Source organism: Rattus rattus, chromosome 5 (genome assembly GCF_011064425.1).
Source record: "Rattus rattus isolate New Zealand chromosome 5, Rrattus_CSIRO_v1, whole genome shotgun sequence".
Lineage (NCBI taxonomy): Eukaryota > Metazoa > Chordata > Mammalia > Rodentia > Muridae > Rattus > Rattus rattus.
Genome location: NC_046158.1, coordinates 99,599,442 through 99,616,841, shown reverse-complemented (window position 1 = coordinate 99,616,841; position 17,400 = coordinate 99,599,442). Strand labels below are relative to the sequence as shown.

General features: G+C 46.8%; 3 protein-coding genes across 6 annotated transcripts; 1 reads left to right on the top strand and 2 right to left on the bottom strand.

Annotated features, from left to right (window-relative positions):
- Nucleotides 1-1,799: 1,799 nt before the first annotated feature.
- Nucleotides 1,800-3,197, bottom strand: Hypk (huntingtin interacting protein K). 2 transcript variants are annotated; one of them, XM_032904064.1, is made up of 4 exons: nucleotides 2,990-3,197; nucleotides 2,576-2,631; nucleotides 2,250-2,301; nucleotides 1,800-2,114 (listed from the first exon to the last, which is right to left on the bottom strand). In XM_032904064.1, the coding sequence occupies exons 1-4, from the start codon at nucleotides 3,149-3,151 to the stop codon at nucleotides 2,019-2,021; spliced, it is 366 nt and encodes a 121-aa protein (XP_032759955.1). In that variant the 5' UTR covers nucleotides 3,152-3,197; the 3' UTR covers nucleotides 1,800-2,018. The 2 variants fall into 2 exon arrangements, with proteins under 2 accessions (XP_032759955.1, XP_032759957.1); XM_032904066.1 differs by lacking the exons at nucleotides 1,800-2,114; nucleotides 2,576-2,631 and having other exon boundaries at nucleotides 2,242-2,301; nucleotides 2,990-3,185.
- A 199-nt stretch (nucleotides 3,198-3,396) lies between these two features.
- Nucleotides 3,397-9,206, top strand: Serinc4 (serine incorporator 4). 2 transcript variants are annotated; one of them, XM_032904067.1, is made up of 12 exons: nucleotides 3,397-3,812; nucleotides 4,147-4,311; nucleotides 4,466-4,644; nucleotides 4,880-4,959; nucleotides 5,190-5,283; nucleotides 6,083-6,294; nucleotides 6,505-6,600; nucleotides 6,702-6,828; nucleotides 7,228-7,300; nucleotides 7,707-7,755; nucleotides 7,879-8,029; nucleotides 8,211-9,206. In XM_032904067.1, the coding sequence occupies exons 1-12, from the start codon at nucleotides 3,714-3,716 to the stop codon at nucleotides 8,362-8,364; spliced, it is 1,479 nt and encodes a 492-aa protein (XP_032759958.1). In that variant the 5' UTR covers nucleotides 3,397-3,713; the 3' UTR covers nucleotides 8,365-9,206. The 2 variants fall into 2 exon arrangements, with proteins under 2 accessions (XP_032759958.1, XP_032759959.1); XM_032904068.1 differs by lacking the exons at nucleotides 3,397-3,812; nucleotides 4,147-4,311; nucleotides 4,466-4,644; nucleotides 4,880-4,959; nucleotides 6,083-6,294 and having other exon boundaries at nucleotides 5,132-5,283.
- Nucleotides 9,207-9,318: 112 nt separating this feature from the next.
- Nucleotides 9,319-11,063, bottom strand: Serf2 (small EDRK-rich factor 2). 2 transcript variants are annotated; one of them, XM_032904062.1, is made up of 3 exons: nucleotides 10,938-11,063; nucleotides 10,295-10,403; nucleotides 9,319-9,683 (listed from the first exon to the last, which is right to left on the bottom strand). In XM_032904062.1, the coding sequence occupies exons 1-3, from the start codon at nucleotides 10,942-10,944 to the stop codon at nucleotides 9,398-9,400; spliced, it is 402 nt and encodes a 133-aa protein (XP_032759953.1). In that variant the 5' UTR covers nucleotides 10,945-11,063; the 3' UTR covers nucleotides 9,319-9,397. The 2 variants fall into 2 exon arrangements, with proteins under 2 accessions (XP_032759953.1, XP_032759954.1); XM_032904063.1 differs by having other exon boundaries at nucleotides 9,319-9,660; nucleotides 10,938-11,062.
- Nucleotides 11,064-17,400: the final 6,337 nt, after the last annotated feature.

The following is a 17,400-nucleotide window of genomic DNA, read 5'->3' as shown; positions in this document are numbered from 1 at the left end:
ACCCCCTGGGGCTGGAGAGATGGCTTAGTGGTTAAGAACACCCGACTATGTTGGGGATTTAGCTCAGTGGTAGAGTGTTTGCCTAGCAAGCGCAAGGCCCTGGGTTCGGTCCCCAGCTCCGAAAAAAAAAAAAAGAACACCCGACTACTCTTCCAGAGGTCCTGAGTTCAATTCCCAGCAACCACATGGTGGCTCACAACTATCTGTAAAGAGATCCGATGCCCTCTTCTGGTGTATCTGAAGACAGCTACAGTGTACTTATAATAAATGAATAAATCTTTAAAAAAAAGAAAAAATAACCCCCTGGACTGGACAGATGGCTCAGGTTAAGAGCACCTGACTACTCTTCCAGAGGTCCTGAGTTCAATTCCCAGCAACCACATGGTGGCTCACAACCATCTGTAACGGGATCTGATGCCCTCTTCTGATGTGTTTGAAGACAGCTACAGTGTACTCATACCTAAAATAAATAATTCTTTAAAAAAGGTGTGATTCATTAGTAGAGAAATTGCTCGGGCTGGAGATGGCTCAGTGGTTAAGAGCACTGACTGCTCTCCCAAAGGTCCTGAGTTCAAATCCCAGCAATCACATGGTGGCTTACAATCACCTGTAATGAGATCTGATGCCCTCTTCTGGTGAGTCTGAACAGCTACAGTGTACTTATATATAATAAATAAATCTTAAAAAAAAAATAAAAAAAGGAATTGTTCTAGAAAGAATGGGTAAGGCCCTATAGTTCTTATTCTCAGCACCTTAATCCCTACAAGACACACTCATAACCAGGCAGTGGTGGTACACACCTTTATGGAGGAAGAGGCAAGCAGAGTTTGAGGCCAGACTGGTCTATATATTGAATTCTAGGACAGCCTGGGCTACAGAGAAGCCCTGTCTCAGAAAGATGAAAGATAAATAAGACCCACTCATGGGCTGTCAACAAACTGCCTATAACTACGTAACATTTAAGGTGTAAACACTAAGAAATAACCGAGCTAACAGTGAGCACTGAGCCAGATGGAGGGAAACACACAGCTGAGGCAAAAGGGCTCCGAGTTTCAGCACAGCTTCAGCTACAGCTGGCCCAGGGCAGAAACAAAAAAAAGCTCTTTATGAATAATTAAGTATGCATTTCTACCCATGTACAGGCTGGTGGAACTCACGAAGTTGGTGTTATTCCCTTAGTCACTCTACTTCTGTGTTTGGTGCTATGATCTCACGAGTTCCTGATTTTTCCAAGCTGCCTGTCTCAGCAGTCCCCAGGGCACGGTTACAGGCGCATCCCACCACTCCTGGGTTTTTAGGGCATTAGTGGAAATCCAAACTCATTTTGTTTTTGAGGCAGGTACTTACTGAGTCATAGCTCCAGCCCTGATCCAACATTTTAATAAATGATGTTTCCCTTTCTAGAACCTGAATGTTTATTCCAGTTGCTTATAAACAGGAGCTAGTCTCGCTATTCCTAACATAGCCTTGAAGAGCTGGTAAGGGTAGCTGAATGAAGCAGCTCTCAAGTTAGGGAGGGGATCTGAGCTTGAAAACAGCCTGGCTTATACAGAAAGAACCGATCTGAGAAAAACAGATAGCATAAGCTATCCTAGAAACATGCATGTGGATCTTTTGCAGAGGATCCAAATGTACTCTATATTGGCAAGAGCGAGCTAGTCAGATGAGAGAAACTCACATACCACCTGGAATCTGCTGCTTAGAGCTGGGGAGATAACCTAGTGAAAAAGGGCACTTGAATTCCATTCCCATATGGTAGAAACACTATGGCAGGAGAGTGCCTAGACACACACACAGAATAAGGGTAATAAAAACAGAGCCTGTATTTGAACATTAGGTACTTCTTTATACTGATTGTTCATACAGTTTTATCAAGGTCCAACATAGAAACTGACAATAAAATAGGATATATAATGCATTTGATCTGGGATAAAACTGAAAAGAAAAAAAAAAAAAAAAACAGCAAAACAGAACACTTTATTTCCGTAAATCAGTCCAGAATGTCTAAACGCACATTATCAGTTGGTTAGGGCAATAAGAGCCTCCACCACATTGCCCATGTGTTCCCTCAAGCTCCTTTCTGCTGCTGCTCGAGAGATCTCCATTTCTGTCATCTGCAAGAGGGAAAATCATGTCACTGAAGCCTCTTCTCAGGCATAAATTTTACAACAAACTTTGGCTCCACTTGTTTAAGGAACCCAGCGTGGGTAGAACTTCTCTTGTGAATCCATTAAAGCATTACTACTCACTATCAACTCCAGATCTTCCTTCTTGATAGTGACCTTCGCCAGTTCCTTCTCCCTGTAAATATATACATTTGTTTTCATTCTCTGCCTCTGCTATAAACTCCCAGAAGGAACACTCACAGGTACACACTGAAAATGGGTAGAACAGGTTGACTGAAAATAGCAAATAAACGCGCCCCTGGAGGTTTTACATTAAGATATCCAGGAACCTTTCCTTCCACTAAAAACAAAGTTGTAACCCCTAGATCTTTAGGAGTTGGCTAAAGATTAAAACCCCCCCCCCCCCCCGGAGAAGGAAGACCTACTGGTAGCGCTGGCTTTAAACTTACCGCTCCTGTTTGGCCTTTTGCTCCCTGGACCGTCTGTCTCCAATGACGGACATAGCCTGTAGAAAACACAAGTCTAATTACCTACCACCATGCGACCCAAATTTTCCCATCTAAAACACAACACCACAAATAAAAGCCACGTGGCTTTTCAGGTATTCACAACTACTAGTTTTCTCAAGACCAAAAGACTACGCTTCATTCCGTGTCCTTGAGATACATTTAGGTCCCATTTTTATCAAATTCTTAAGTAAACCGCAGACTGGTTGAGTGCTGTCGCTTAGCCTCGCCCTACTGCCAAACCCCACTATGACTATCAGGGGTCCCGGAGCCCCGGTGAGCAGCAAAACCAGTCAGTCTCACCTCACTCCCGCCCCATTCTCAACCCCTCTCATACAAGCTCCCAGCCAACCTCACCGTCTCAAGATTCGAACTCTGGATCTCTTTCTCCTCCGCATAGTCAGTAACCCGCTCTAGGTCAGCAGCACCACTGTCATGTTTCCTTGGCTTCTCGGGAGGCCGCTCAGGGCCGCTGGTCTCAGTCTCTAACTCGAGCTCCACGTCTCCCTCGGTCGCCATTTCGATCTCACCGCGCCGCCGCAATAGGCTGCCGCTTCACAACTTCCGGCAACGCTCAGCTTCCGCCCAGATAAGGGGCGGGGTAGGGGCTGGACCACACCTTTGTGCCTGTCTTGAGAAGCTTCAGCTAGGAAAGAGGTTCGCTTTTGACTTCCTCTCCAGCTTGCTTTCTGCAGTCTCCTTCGACTGTCTGTTCACTACCCACACCAGTCAAACTCACACTGTTCCTAAAAACAATCCCTTCACACATACACACACACAAGGAATTCTGTCCAATCAAGGTGGCTAATCCTAAACCAATTAAAAAAAACCTAATCCCCAGACCAGATAGGCCAACTGCTCCTAATCTTAGAAAACAGTCCGAAGCTCTGTGAAGGCATCTTCACAAGAGTATTTGCATCTACCACTTCCCGGTGATCTGTATTCATTTTATGAAAAACCCATGCTGCTGCCTTAAGACCTTAAGGCCAGCAAAGCGACTGTCCAATGGGTGAAAATCCTGAGAAGCTGCTGTCCCTCATCAGTTTTTCCAATACAGGATCTAACCTCTGGGCCAAAATTGATGGGTGCAAAAGACATCACAGGCCGGAGCACCACCCAGGGCTTTGCACAGCAGCACGGTGGAGTCGGCGATGTCGTAGTGAAAACCCCCTTCTATCAGGTGAGATGACATTTGGGAAGAGACTTGAAGAGATCTTTGCTTATATCTTAAGCAAAAGATAGCTAAAAAACTAGGAGTTGGGGACAGAAACCTGGTTCTTTACCTGGGTAATTGGTAAACCTCTCATCCCAACCATAGATCATTAGGAAAAAGTAAGTGGTTCATGCATACACTGAAGTTTAAAGTTCTTGCAATGAAAACCTTACTAGTTCTCTGTGGAAGGTAATCCTACATGGCTCATAACCAGACAGTGGGATGGAGGGTTTGGGAATTTGACCTTTGGTTAACCCTTTGAAAAACTCCCCATTGCTTCCTACATCTGCTCTATCCCCAGGTGTCCTGCTGTGGGCCTGTTTCTTGGACCAGTGGCTGCCACTCTCTGACCGAGTCTACTTGTAGCCGCCTGCTCTACATCCTTCTCCACATGGGAGCCTCAGCAATCTGCTGCCTCCTACTTTCGAAGACAGTGGTAGAAAGGGTCTGGGGCAAAGCACATGGGGTAAGTGGGCAGGGGTTGCAACATGAGGAAAAAAAACCTGTTAAGATTTCGATTGGGAACAGGAAGCAAAGGAGTCAACCTAGCAGGGGAAAGTTGGGACCTGTCCATGCATTATGGCTTGCCCTTACTTTTCTCACAACCAAACTTCCTGCAGATCCAGATGCCCTCAGTGCTATGTGCCCACCTGTTCGGCAACTCTGACTGTCCAGTGCTCAGTGGTTCTGGGGCTGTGTATCGAGTATGTGCGGGAACTGCCACCTTCCACCTGCTGCAGGCTGTGCTGCTAGTCCGCCTCCACTCCCCCACCAGCCCTCGGGCACAGCTGCATAACAGGTTTGTGTGTAATTTTCTAGATGGGGATGGGACAGAGGGAAGTAGACACAAGCTGGCTAAAAGAAACTCCAGAATGAAGAAAAAGACAGAAATAGGTTTATAAACTCCTGGGCTCTAAATTGTAAGCAATAGTTATATGCAAACCTTCTGTAACTGTAGTGTTGCTGAGATGTGACTGTGGCGTCTTCCTCCTTTGCCTCTGCTCTTCAATCGGCTTTCTCTCTACCCTAACTAGCTTTTGGAGCCTCAAGCTCTTGTTCCTGTTAGGTCTCTGCACCGCTGCCTTCTGCATCCCTGATGAGCATCTCTTCCCAGGTACTCTTCACCTTCCACCTTGATCAGCAAAAGTAGGCCACGACTTACTACTCAAGAGCAGGAAGCTGGACTTCATTACACAACTGTAATGCCAGCATTCAGGACAGAGTGGAGCAGGACTGAATTTGAGACCTGCCTAGGCTACGTAGGGGTTGCAGGGGGGTGGAGGGATATACTGATACATCATGACCAGCCAGAGCTAAAAGTTCCCAATGGTGCCTGTCTTGCAGCCTGGCATTATATTGGCATCTGTGGAGGCTTCACATTCATCCTATTACAGTTGGTGCTTATCACTGCCTTTGCCCAGTCCTGGAACAAGAATTGGTAAGGATGGGCTGGAGAGATGGCTCAGAGGTTAAGAGCACTGCCTGTTCTTCCTGAGTTCAATTCAAAACCACATGAGGGCTCACAATTATGTATGGGTCACACACACACACACACACACACACACACACACACACACACACACACACAAATAAATTGGTAAGACACACCTAACCCTAAAGGCTCCTCCCAAGGAAATTGGGAGACATTACTCATACAGAAAGGCTGGGTGAAGGCCATAGCAGGTATTGCTCCCATGGCCTCCAAAAGAATACCAAAATGCTCAGGAAATCAGATGTTGATGACATTTACTTGTAATCCCAGCACTGCGGAGGTAGAAACAGGAGGGCCAATAATTCAAGGCCACAAAAAAAAAAAAAAAACCAAGCAGGGTAGGGGGTTCTAAATCAACCTCTTAAAACAAAAACAGAAGATGGGTATTTAGCTCAGCGGAAGAGTGCTTGCCTAGCAAGCCCAAGGCCCTGGGTTGGGTCCCCAGCTCCAAAGGGAAAAAAAAAAAGAGCACGCGCGCGCACACACACACGCGCGCACACACACACACACACACACACACACACACACACACACACACACAAAACAAAAAACAGGTAATCAAGAATGGTGGTAAATACCCATAATCTCAATACTCAGGATGCTGAGGCAAGAGTTCAGGACCCGTGGAGTGTATGGTGAAATCCTGTCAAAAAACAACAAAAAGCTCAAGAATGTACTGTGTGGCTCAGTGAGCTGACTAATCTGTAATGGGTAAAATTCTAATCCCTTAACCACTTCTCTTTAGGCAGACTGGTGCAGCTCAAGACTGTAGCTGGTACCTAGGTGTGTTACTGGCCACACTAGGATTCTACAGTATGGCAGGTGTGGGAGCTGTGCTACTGTTCCACCACTACACACACCCTGATGGTTGCCTGCTCAACAAAATGTTACTCAGTCTGCACCTTTGCTTCTGTGGCCTCCTGTCTCTCCTCTCCATCGCACCTTGCATCCGCCTCAGTGGGTATATGCAATTTCACATTACAGATTTGGGGGTGGAGTGTATCCCTTTGATAATTATAGAAAACCTTTATTAGTTTTCCCAATCTGTTATCTGAAGTACCTCTGCTGCTTTTGTCACACTCTTCCCCAAAGGACAGGGGAAGACAGACGTACAGGTGGAGGTAGTACTAACTCTGTTCACTGTCAACTAACACCTGTGCTCCCCAGGGCAACCAAACTCCGGCCTCCTACAAGCCTCTATCATCAGCTGCTATATCATGTATCTGACCTTCTCTGCACTGTCCAGCCGTCCCCCAGAGACAAGTGAGGACCCAGACTGCCAGTATTAGTGCTAAAGACCTTTTCTGTTCCTTCTAAATACCCAGCTTTACTCATAACCCTGTTCTCTTGTTGCCCCTTGGCAGTAATCTTTCAAGGACAGAATCACACCTTGTGCCTGCCTGGCCAGAATAAAATGGAACCACAAATACCGGATGCGTCAGTAGCAGTGTTTAGTGCTAGCATCATGTATGCTTGTGTACTCTTTGCTTGGTACGTAAAGGTGCTAAGGGGAAGTGTGAGCAGATGCCCAGGACTCACTGAAGAATGTCCAGGGCTGTGGTTTATTTAAACTGTAGAGCAAGTCTAGAACCAGAAAAGCTCCCCACGAACAGGGGAGTCTCTAAGAATAGCATTTTGTCAGATGATCCCGTAGAGCAAGTCTAGAACCAGAAAAGCTCCCCACGAACAGGGGAGTTTCTAAGAATAGCATTTTGTCAGATGATCTGTGTGAGATGACAGGGGCAGGGGAGAATGTTGAGTTTAGATGCACAAACTTTAGGGGCCTCTGGGAGCACAATACCCTCCAGAAGCATACCTAACTGGACTAGTTGACAGTAAATGCCATTCTTTCATATTTGGCCCAAAGTTAAAATACTTTTTCTTTCACAGCAACGAGGCTTCCTACCTGGCGCAGTTATTTGGGCCCTTGTGGATCATCAAGGTTTACAAGTATGAGTTCCAGGTGAGCATCAAAAGCTCAAAACCCCCAAAACCCCACCCCCGAACACAGAAACACACATCCTACCAACTTCTACCCAGAATGCTCAGATTCTAGCTGCTGTTTCCTTTTATTGAGTACCCACAATGTGCTAGGCACTGTGCTAGATACTTTACATACATAGTCTCATTTAATTTAATCCTCACAACAACCCTGTGAGGTAGGTATTTGCTCCATTTCACAAATGGAGGAATTGAGGCACAAAAGATTAAACATCTTACCAAAGTTTGCATAGCCAGTTTTATGCTGGAGCAAGAATTTGAACCCAGGTGTGCCTCCACTTCTTACACCAGGCCAGTCTGAGATTTTCTAAATTAGCACCCTCACACTTTCTTGAAGTCATTTCAAAACACGTTGCCTTGTTTTACAGAAGCCCTCAGTCTGTTTCTGCTGCCCCCAAACAGTGGAACCAGAGGACGGTGAGTCAATCTAGCAACCCAGCTAGCTGAACCCTGTAAAGGGCCAGAGCCTTCAAGAGCCTTCACAAGAGCTGGGGAAAGGGAGTTGTCAGCAACATTGCTTCCCGCCACACTTCTCTCTAGGGCAAGGGAGCAGGGCCAGGCCAGCTGACCAGAAGACCCCTCCAGCTGCTCAAGTGCAGAGCCAGCATCTTTCCTACAGCTACTCTGGCTTCCACTTCGCCTTCTTCCTTGCTTCGCTCTATGTCATGGTTACCCTTACCAACTGGTTCAGGTAGGATGAAAGCATACATAAGATACACTCCCGGAAAACCCAGCTATTTTAAGGAAACATTTTAGAAAGGCATTCCAAAAGTTCTTGGGAGAGAGACACACAAGGATCTGCCCTGGTTATGAGGAAGCAGGGAAGTTCAAAAGCTAAGGCTCTGCATCATCTCTAATCTTTGGTTTCACAGCTATGAGGAAGCAGAACTGGAGAAGACCTTCACTAAGGGTAGCTGGGCTACCTTCTGGGTCAAAGTTGCCTCATGCTGGGCCTGTGTACTCCTCTATCTGGGGCTGCTCCTGGCACCACTGCTGGCTCACCACTCGGAATCACCACCACCCTAGCTAGTATCTTTAGGCAACACTGCCGTGGCTTCAGTACTGCCACATAAAAACTGGCTCTTGATCTACATTAACTGACTGGGAGACCCTTTAATTACGCTCTTAATCTCAGCTCCAGGAGCCATCCACTGAGCTCAATACCTCAAGGACAAGTGAGCAGTTATCGCCGATTAGGCTCAGTAAGTATCTAAATGAAAAGAAGTAGACAAACTACAGCTTCATTAAAGCGCGAGTCTAACTCCCAAGGAAGTAAACCCAGGAGCCTTAGCTGATCCTAGCTGTGTGGCACAAGCCCCGTTCTGGCTCCTGAGCTGGAGACAGGGTCAGGGAAAGACCTACAGAGATTGAAGATTTGGGTCTGCTCTTGGCAATGGAAAGGAAACAAGTGATTCAGTCTGACTGAGCACAGGGGTGGAAGAAGCCCAGACCAGAGAACAGACCAGGGCACAGGAAGAAAGGAGCAGCAGCTACCACACATTTTAATCCTCATCATGAGGTCAAAGAAAATGGAAGACAAAAACCACCTTCATTCCACAAGGAATGACAGAAGAGAATGTGAATTCGAGAGCAGCCGACCACCGAAGTCGGTGAGCAGCAGGATTTTTTTTGGCCAACTTTCAAGCAAACAAAGAATGAGGAAAAGAGACATAAACTTGGGTCTTAGATCCTTCCCCTCTTACGGCCCTCAATACCATCCTGGGGATGGTGTTCAAGGTCAATGTGGGGGATAAAAATCACAGAAAAGAAGTCTCTATAGTTCTTAGAGGATTCCTATGCCACATAACTGGAGTGCTTTTCTGGTTGCAATAGTTAAAATAAAGGCTTCTTCTGTGATGTTTTCCTTATGATGTCTACAAATCCATAATCTCTTAGGACTAAAAGAACTCCCCCCTTTTAGTGGGAAAGGGCAGTCACTCCTCCATCCCCATTCCCCCAATCCCCAGTCAAACCAGGCGCTCAAGGAATTACAAAGCTACTTTTAATACTTTGGGGTGTGCCCCACAGGAATAAAAAACACTGGGAAGGGGTAACCCCCTCACCCCCAGGAGTGGCCCAGAGGGAGAGAGGCTACCTGAGGGGAAGGAAGCACAAAAGGAACCCGCTGCAGACTCAGGGCAAAGGGAATGCCATCGGTGCTGGGACCTGTGAGCACTACAGGAAGAAACTCGAGCATGGTGGGACTGGCTCCAGGCACACAGGCGTAGGGCAAGAGGGTTGGACACGAAGCCACAAAGCTACTTGGGTTCCTCCTTCTTCTCGTTTGCCTTTTTCTGCTTCTGCTGCATGATCTCCGAGTCCCTGGGGGTAGAGATGATGGGGCACTGGGAGGTACCAGAGGGCAAAAAGGACAAGATGCAGGGGGATGAAGGGTACAGAGGATAAGATGGAAGTGGATGGGACAAAGTTCAGCATATGGCTGCTATATTCCCACCCTAGGAGAACAAGAGGAACAGAGCTAAGGGTCAAAAGGCAATCAGTCTCCATCTGGCTGTTGCCCAAGGGGTCAGAAGTCTGGCCACTCAAGCCCAAGGCTCTCTATTCTGTACTAAGCACCACACCCCAACAACACCAGTGAGAAAGTCGGGAAAAGGGAGGAGATACAAGTATCGAGGAGGGTCAAAAGTACTGGGCTGTCAAAACAACTACACTTGATGTGTGAAGCCCCTGCCCTTGCCCTTAAGGTCAGAACCAGGGCCCGCAGAAATCAGCCTGCGGACAGGGACCCGCCCCAGTCCCTTCCTGTATGGCTGTGACCTAACAATTTAGAGTGGGGAGGAAATAAAACTCTAGAGGAAGCAATGCACTCTGCCCCTCACATCTAACCTAGACTCGAACCCTGCAAGAGTTCTCTTTCCTGGTACACCCCTCGCTCTAACCCAGGTCTCCCCGTCCAGTCCCGACCCGACCCTTCCTTTCCCCTCCCTGGGGCTACCTCTGCTTGCGGGCGGCAGCAGAAAGCCCATCATCTCGGCGCTTTCCCTTAACCGAGTCGCTCTGCTTCTTCATATTCTTCTGGCGGGCGAGCTCTCGCTGGTTACCGCCTAAGAGGAGAAGGTAGAAAGTGAGTCGCCGGGGCCGCTCCACGTACACACCAGCGCCCCTCCTCCCACAACTGGGACCCGACTGTCCCCGGCCGTGGCGCCGACCCCAGCGCCGAGCTTCGGCTGCCGGGGTGTGGCAGCCGCCCCGGGGCAGGTTAACTTGGGGGTGCGGGAGGACGGTGCGGTCGAGACTGCCGGCGGCGCGCGTCAAGTTTGGGGCGGCGCGGGGGCCCAGACAGCTGGCGCGGCGTGTGGGAAGCCCCGGGGCCTCAGGAGCACGCGCTAGGGCCCACCACCCAGGGCACCCGGCTTCCCCAGCGCGGAAAGCCGGCGGCGGCCCGCGCCCAACACAGGGGTCTCGGCAAGTGGCGGCGTGCAGAGGGCTGCGCTTCCGGCTGAGCGGGAGGCAGCTGGAGAGCGCTCCCCGAAGAACCTTCCGCCCGGGAAGCTGAGGGGACGCACACGCCGGCGTCCGGGCGCGCGGAGAGCGAGCCCGGAAAGAAAAGGGAGAGAGGAAAAGGTCCCAGCACTCACGGGTCATGGCGACGGCAGCGGCTCCAACCTGCCTCCGTTGCGTCCCCTCGTTCGGGCCGACGTTGCAGGCCCCGCCCCCTTCGCGCGACGCCACCAAGTCGTCTTCTTCCTCCCGCCCCTTCACGCCCGGGAGCCCGCTCTTATTGGGCAGAGGGAAACACGTGGAGTGCAGTGCCACGCGCCAGTCCCCGAGGGCGAAGAGCGGAGCTTCGCGGGCGGAGCGCCTGGCACGGGGCGGGGCTTCCCGGAGCGCTGGGTCCAGCCTGTAGAAACTAGGCCGGGTCACGTGGGCGGTGGGGTGGAGGGGTGCGGCTGGCGATGTGGCGCTCGGACGGGGCCGAGCACGTGACCGGGCAAAGTGACCTCATGTGGGACAGTTTAGGGTACTGACTGACAAAGTCTCCCCGAAGGAATGCGGGGGGCGGGGACGGGGTGAGGGCGGGATTTCCTAGGAGGTTCATCCGGTTATGTGCTCTCAGCTCTCTGGAGCTAAACTTAGTACTGTTAAACCATCGCCCAGCCTCTTGGCCGAACACTTGCCACAGTTGTCTGAAAACATACACAGACAAGAAGGAGACCCCTTTCCACTTTCCTCGCCCCTAATCGCAGCCGCTCTTAGTGTGTCTAAAGTGATCCTGCAATTATTTCCTAAGAGCTTGAGTCCAGAGCTCCTGCATACACATCTCCCCTACTGAACTGTACTTCAGTACAGACTGCCCACAGAAACTTTGAATGTGAATGTACCTTGTGGGTGACGAAGCATACTTGAATCTGACTGTGGAGTTACTTCAGGAACCACGATTAGGGAATGCTCATATTATGTTTCTCTCTCTCTCTCTCTCTCTCTCTCTCTCTCTCTCTCTCTCTCTCCTTCCTCTCTCTCCCCCTCCCTTTCCCTCTCCTCTTTCCTCTCCCCTTTCCTCTCTCCTCTCTCTCTCCTCTTTCACCATGTCTACATTGTATCATTTCCTCTGAACCTTACATTTGTAAGAGAAATCAGACTGGTAACTAATCTTTCTCATTTTCAGTTGCTGTATCACAGATGTGTCCCCTGTAGAAGACATCAATTAAGCCTTCATCAATTAAGCCTTCTCTCCCATCCTAGGTTCAAAACAACATGAATTCTGCTAAACTATATGAAACAACCCCAACATAAATTACAACTGGGGCTGGGGATTTAGCTCAGCGGTAGAGCGCTTGCCTAGAAAGTGCAAGGCCCTGGGTTGGTCCCCAGCTCGGAAAAAAAAAAAAAAAAAAAAAAAAAAAACTAAAAAATTACAACTGTAGGATTAGTTTCCTGCTGTCCAGGCACAAGAAAACCTAGTTGAGGTACTTTATCCTGTCTTGTACCTTCACTAAACAGCTAAATTCAGATACCCATCTCTACTCACAAGGGTCACCTAAGACTGTTGGAAAACAGATATTTATACTATGATTCATAACAGTAAAAAAATAATTACAATAGCAATAAAAGTAATTGGAGGTCACCACAACATAAAGAACTGTATTAAGGGGTCGAAGAGCTGGATCCATGGACCATCATAAGAAGGTAGGTGTGGGGCTGAGAGATGGTTCAGAGGTTAAGAGCACTAACTAACTGCTCTTCCAGAGGTCCTGAGTTCAAATCTCAGCAACCACATGGTGGCTCACAACCATCTATAATGAAATCAGATGTCCTCTTTTGGTGTGTATAAATAAATCTTAAAAAAAATAAAGAAGAAGGCAGGTGTGGTTATGTGTGTATCTGTAATTCTTCCACTCCTATACTGAGAAGGGAGGTTGAGGGCTTCAGAGATGGCTCAGTGGTTAAGAACGCTGACTGCTCTTCCAGAGGTCCTGAGTTCAATTCCCAGCAACCACATGGTGGCTCACAACCGTCTATAACTGGATCTGGTGCACTCTTCTAGTATGTGTCTGAAGACAGCTAGAGTTTACTCATATAAGTAGGAATAAATCTTTTAAAAAAAGAGAGAGAGGTAGAGACGGGAGAATTTTCTGGAAGTTCATGGACCAGTTATCCTGGAATACAAAGCAATCCAACAGAAACAATGACAAACCCTGCCTCAGGAAGATAAAAGGCTGAAAGTTGTCCTCTAAAGACACACACACAAACACACACACACACACACACACACAGGGGTGAGGAATAAAAATGAATGGTGGTAAATTTTGATGGGACTGCAAACTAATCAGAATCAGGTTGAGGCTAAGACTTCAAACTGGCTTTCTGTAGAGCAGAGAGAAAACAAAAACACAAGCAAAACATCATTACCATTTTCAATTTTACCTATGTCCAGTCCCTCTTGAACTTTAATATTTTTAAAGATCTTTCTCAAAAATATGTGTGTATGTGTGTCTGTGGGTTTGTGTAGTGCCTATGAAGGCCAGAAAAGTATGTCAGATAGCCTTGAGCCAGAGTAGTTACTGGTAGATATGAGCCACCCAGTGTGAGTGCTGAGAACCAAATCCCGCCCTCTGCCGGAATACTGTATCTCCTAACCACACTGAGTCATCTGTACAGCTCCTACTATTAATGTTAATATGTTTCTATCAGCTTTTTCCCCTCTCCATCTTTCTCCTCACCTAACTGCCCACTGGAAATTAAAAACCAAGGAGGGTTTTGCTTGTTTGTTTGTTTTGTTTTGGGGGGTTGAGTTTCTTTTTCTTTTTTTGTCTTTTTGTTTGTTTTGTTTTGTTTTGTTTGGAGTTTTGTTTTGTTGAGACCAGGTTTCTCTGTGTAACAGCCTGGAACTCACTTTGTAGACCAGGCTGGCCTCAAATTCATAGATTCACCTGCCTCTGCCTCCCGAGTGCTGGGATTAAAAAGCATGAGTCACCATGCCTGGCTGGATTAATGGGTTTAATCATGGAATCCTCACACATCTTAAATTATTTTATTTACTTACTTCCAGAGTGACATGTAACTAGCTATGTAAAGAATGATCTGGCTTAGAGGTTGGGGATTTAGCTCAGTGGTAGAGCACTTGCCTAGCAAGCGCAAGGCCCTGGGTTCGGTCCTCAGCTCCAGAAAGAAAAAAAAACCCAAAAAACAAAAAACAAACAAACAAAAAAGAATGATCTGACTTTCTGCCGGGGCAGCCATCTTCCAGTAACTCACCAAAATGACGAACACTAAAGGAAAGAGGAGAGGTACTCGGTATATGTTCTCTAGACCTTTTTAGGAAACATGGAGTCGTTCCTTTGGCCACATACATGCGAATCTACAAGAAGGGTGATATTGTAGACATCAAGGGAAAGGGCACTGTTCAAAAAGGGATGTCCCATAAGTATTCCACGGCAAAACCGGAAGAGTCTACAATGTCACCCAGCATGCCACGGGCATCATTGTAAACAAGCAAGTTAAAGGCAAGATTCTGGTCAGAGGATCAATGTGCGGATTGAGCACATCAAGCACTCAAAGAGCAGAGACAGCTTCCTGAAGCAGGTAAAAGAGAACAATCAGAAGAAAAAGGAAGAAAAAGGAAGCCAAAGAGAAGGGCACCTGGGTTCAACTGAAGCGCCAGCCTGCGCCACCCAGAGAAGCCCACTTTGTGAGGACTAACGGGAAGGAGCCTGAGCTGCTGGAGCCCATTCCATATGAATTCAAGGCCTAATGGACAAAAGGAAATAAAGGACCTGGACTGCAAAGTGTTTTCCTTAGGTTGAAGTGTGGTGTCTTCTCCCTGAAAGAAAATGTTAAAGCAAATTTTCATTGTCTTTGCTGTTCAGATTTTACTAATTGTTCTTCTACATGATATTGCTTAGTGTGCAGAAAATATACTCTTGATTAGAAAATAGTCAAATATTTTTTTTTAAAAAAAAGAATGATCTGAAACGCCTGACCTCATTTTTATGACCAGTTTATTCCTTGCTGGGGATCAATACCAGTGTTTCATGCATACCACAAAATCACTCTACAAACAGAGCTACATTTCTACCCACCCCCCTAACATTCATTTTTAAGTGATTAAACAAAAACAAGAATCCAAAAACTCAAAACAAAAGAAGTTAGAACAACATCCACAAGAGAAATCAGCCAAGCCTGTATCGCCAGATGTGTAAGAGGCAGAGGTAAGAACATTGCAAGCTCAACATCTACAAATGGTAAAGATTGAGGTCGGGGTTGGGGATTTAGCTCAGTGCTAGAGCGCTTGCCTAGCAAGCGCAAAGGCCCTGGGTTGGGTCCCCAGCTCCAAAAAAAAAAAAAAAAAAAAAAAAAGATTGAGGTCAAGCCATCCAGCCTGGTGAGACCTGTCTTAAAAGGATGGAAAGAAGGCTTGACATTTAGCTCTGACAGGGCACTTGTCTAGCATGCATAGGGCCAAAGGTTCAGTCCACACTAAAAAAAAAAAAAAAAAAAAAAAAAAAAAGACACCTTTGATCCAGCACGGAGGAGGCAGAGGCAATAGGATCCCTGTGAGTTTGAGGTCTACAGAATAAGTTACAGGACAACCAGGATTATACAGAGAAACCCTGTTTGGGAAAAAAAAACAACTAAACAAACAAAAACTGAAAACCAAACCAAACCAAAACCTAACACAACAAAACTGCCCATAAGCTTTGTGTGGGAGGCCAAGGCAGACAGATCAATGTGTTTGAGGCCAGCCTTGTCTACGTGGCAATTTCCAGGCTAGCCAGAGAGCTACATGAGACACTGTCTCAATGAAAAGTTCATGGACAACCACGTGATATTCCCATACATGTGTATGTTGAGTTTATTTTATTTTTGGTGTCCGAAGTTTCATTTATATTTTTAAAATTAAAACAGGGGGCTGGTGCATGCCTTTAATCAGAGGTCAATTCCTGAAAATTGACCTCTGACCTCCCCATACATCATGGGGCACATTCATAATGTAATTCTAAATATGCTACAGAAAAAAGCTATTTCCCCCTCACTTGTATGTGTACTCATATAGATACATGCAAATTGATTGTGACAACTGCTTTAAAGAGAAGCCATAGTCTATATATACAAGGGTGATATTCAAACTATTTCTCAGGGCATAGAGCATAAGCACTGACCCATCTGAACAGATGTCAGTATAATTTGAATGGAGACTGAACAATTTTACTTGTGCCAGGATGAAGTAACTGAACTGGACGGCTGCTTCTATGCAGGGAAGAAATTCGTGAGCTCCATAGCCTTGATCTGGGCCAGCGAAGTCACTCGTATTGTACTTGAAGCAAAGAGATGGATGGAGAATTGGCACAGCCAAGGAGGGGCAGAGGAACCCTTGAGAAAGAACAGCATGTGGGAGCCATAAGACCCCGCTCCCTCAGGCCAGCCGGCCCATCCAGAGTCATGATTAGTGAGAGATGTTGCCTCTGAAACTAGGTCAGGGAGGCAGAAGGACAATACTGACACAAGGACGCAATGCATACTAAGGCAAGACGTAAGCAGAAGCACAGAATAGCGAGTTCATTAAAGCAAGGTGTACGTTCGCAAAAAAAAAAAAAAAAAAAAAAAAAGTGTCATAAAAATAAAAAGGCCGGGTTGGGGATTTAGCTCAGTGGTAGAGCGCTTGCCTAGGAAGCACAAGGCCCTGGGTTGGGTCCCCAGCTCGAAAAAAAAAAAAGAACCAAAAAAAATAAATAAAAAAAAAAATAAAAAATAAAAAGGCCGTTACAGCAGGGAAAACAAGATAGCATCCTGACAGCTATGGTGGCGACACTAGAGGAAAATTAGCAGCTTCACAGTGGATTTAGAGAGCCAGGCATGGTTGTTCACAGCAGTAACCTAGCACTCTGGAGTTCAAGGCAGACTGGACTATGTAGTAAGATCTTGTTTCAGAAACCAGGCATGATGTGGCATACACCTTTAATCCCAACACTAGGGTGGCAGAGGCAGGCAGATTTCTAAGAGTTTGGAGGTATCCTGGTTTACATAGCAGTTCCAGGCCAGCTGGGGCTAACAAGACCCTGTCTCAAAAACAAACAACGGGGGCAGGGGGAGAAGAAAAAAATCGCGATTGGGTAAGAGGACCATAGTTTTTCTTTTGTCTTTTTTTTTTTTAAAGATTTATTCATTTATTATATATAAGTACACTGTAGCTGTCTTCAGATACACCAGAAGAGCACATCAGATCTTTTTACAGATGGTTGTGAGCCACCATGTGGTTGCTGGGAATTGAACTCAGGACCTCTGGAAGAGTAGTCGGGTGCTCTTAACTGCTGAGCCATCTCTCCAGCCCCTTTTGTCTTTTTTTGATACTAATGCAAACACTCACGTTTTTTACACAAAGATCATTAGAAAGCCATGGAAGAAACCACACGCATGTTCATGAGGTGGGTGTTATATTTGGGAGGTCTAGAGTCTTTAATTTTCTTCTTTGTTTTCCAGCACTCAGGACTGAGCCCAAGGCCTCTCAGAGCACTGGACCACTGAGCTATAGCAGTTTTGAGTAGTGGACTCTCGGAGTTGCTCAGAGAGAACGGTGAACCTCCTGCCTCAGCTTTCCAAACA

Coding starts and splice junctions, on each gene's coding strand:
- Hypk (XM_032904064.1), bottom strand. CDS start 3,151: ATGGCGACCGAGGGAGACGTGGAGCTCGAGTTAGAGACTGAGACCAGC. Junction 2,632..2,989: donor AGAGTTCGAATCTTGAGACG/GTGAGGTTGGCT, acceptor TGTTTTCTACAG/GCTATGTCCGTCATTGGAGA. Junction 2,115..2,249: donor AGGAAGATCTGGAGTTGATA/GTGAGTAGTAAT, acceptor TCCCTCTTGCAG/ATGACAGAAATGGAGATCTC.
- Serinc4 (XM_032904067.1), top strand. CDS start 3,714: ATGGGTGCAAAAGACATCACAGGCCGGAGCACCACCCAGGGCTTTGCA. Junction 3,813..4,146: donor TGAAAACCCCCTTCTATCAG/GTGAGATGACAT, acceptor CTCTATCCCCAG/GTGTCCTGCTGTGGGCCTGT. Junction 4,960..5,189: donor TGATGAGCATCTCTTCCCAG/GTACTCTTCACC, acceptor CCTGTCTTGCAG/CCTGGCATTATATTGGCATC.
- Serf2 (XM_032904062.1), bottom strand. Junction 9,684..10,294: donor GCTGCCGCCCGCAAGCAGAG/GTAGCCCCAGGG, acceptor GGTACCTCCCAG/TGCCCCATCATCTCTACCCC.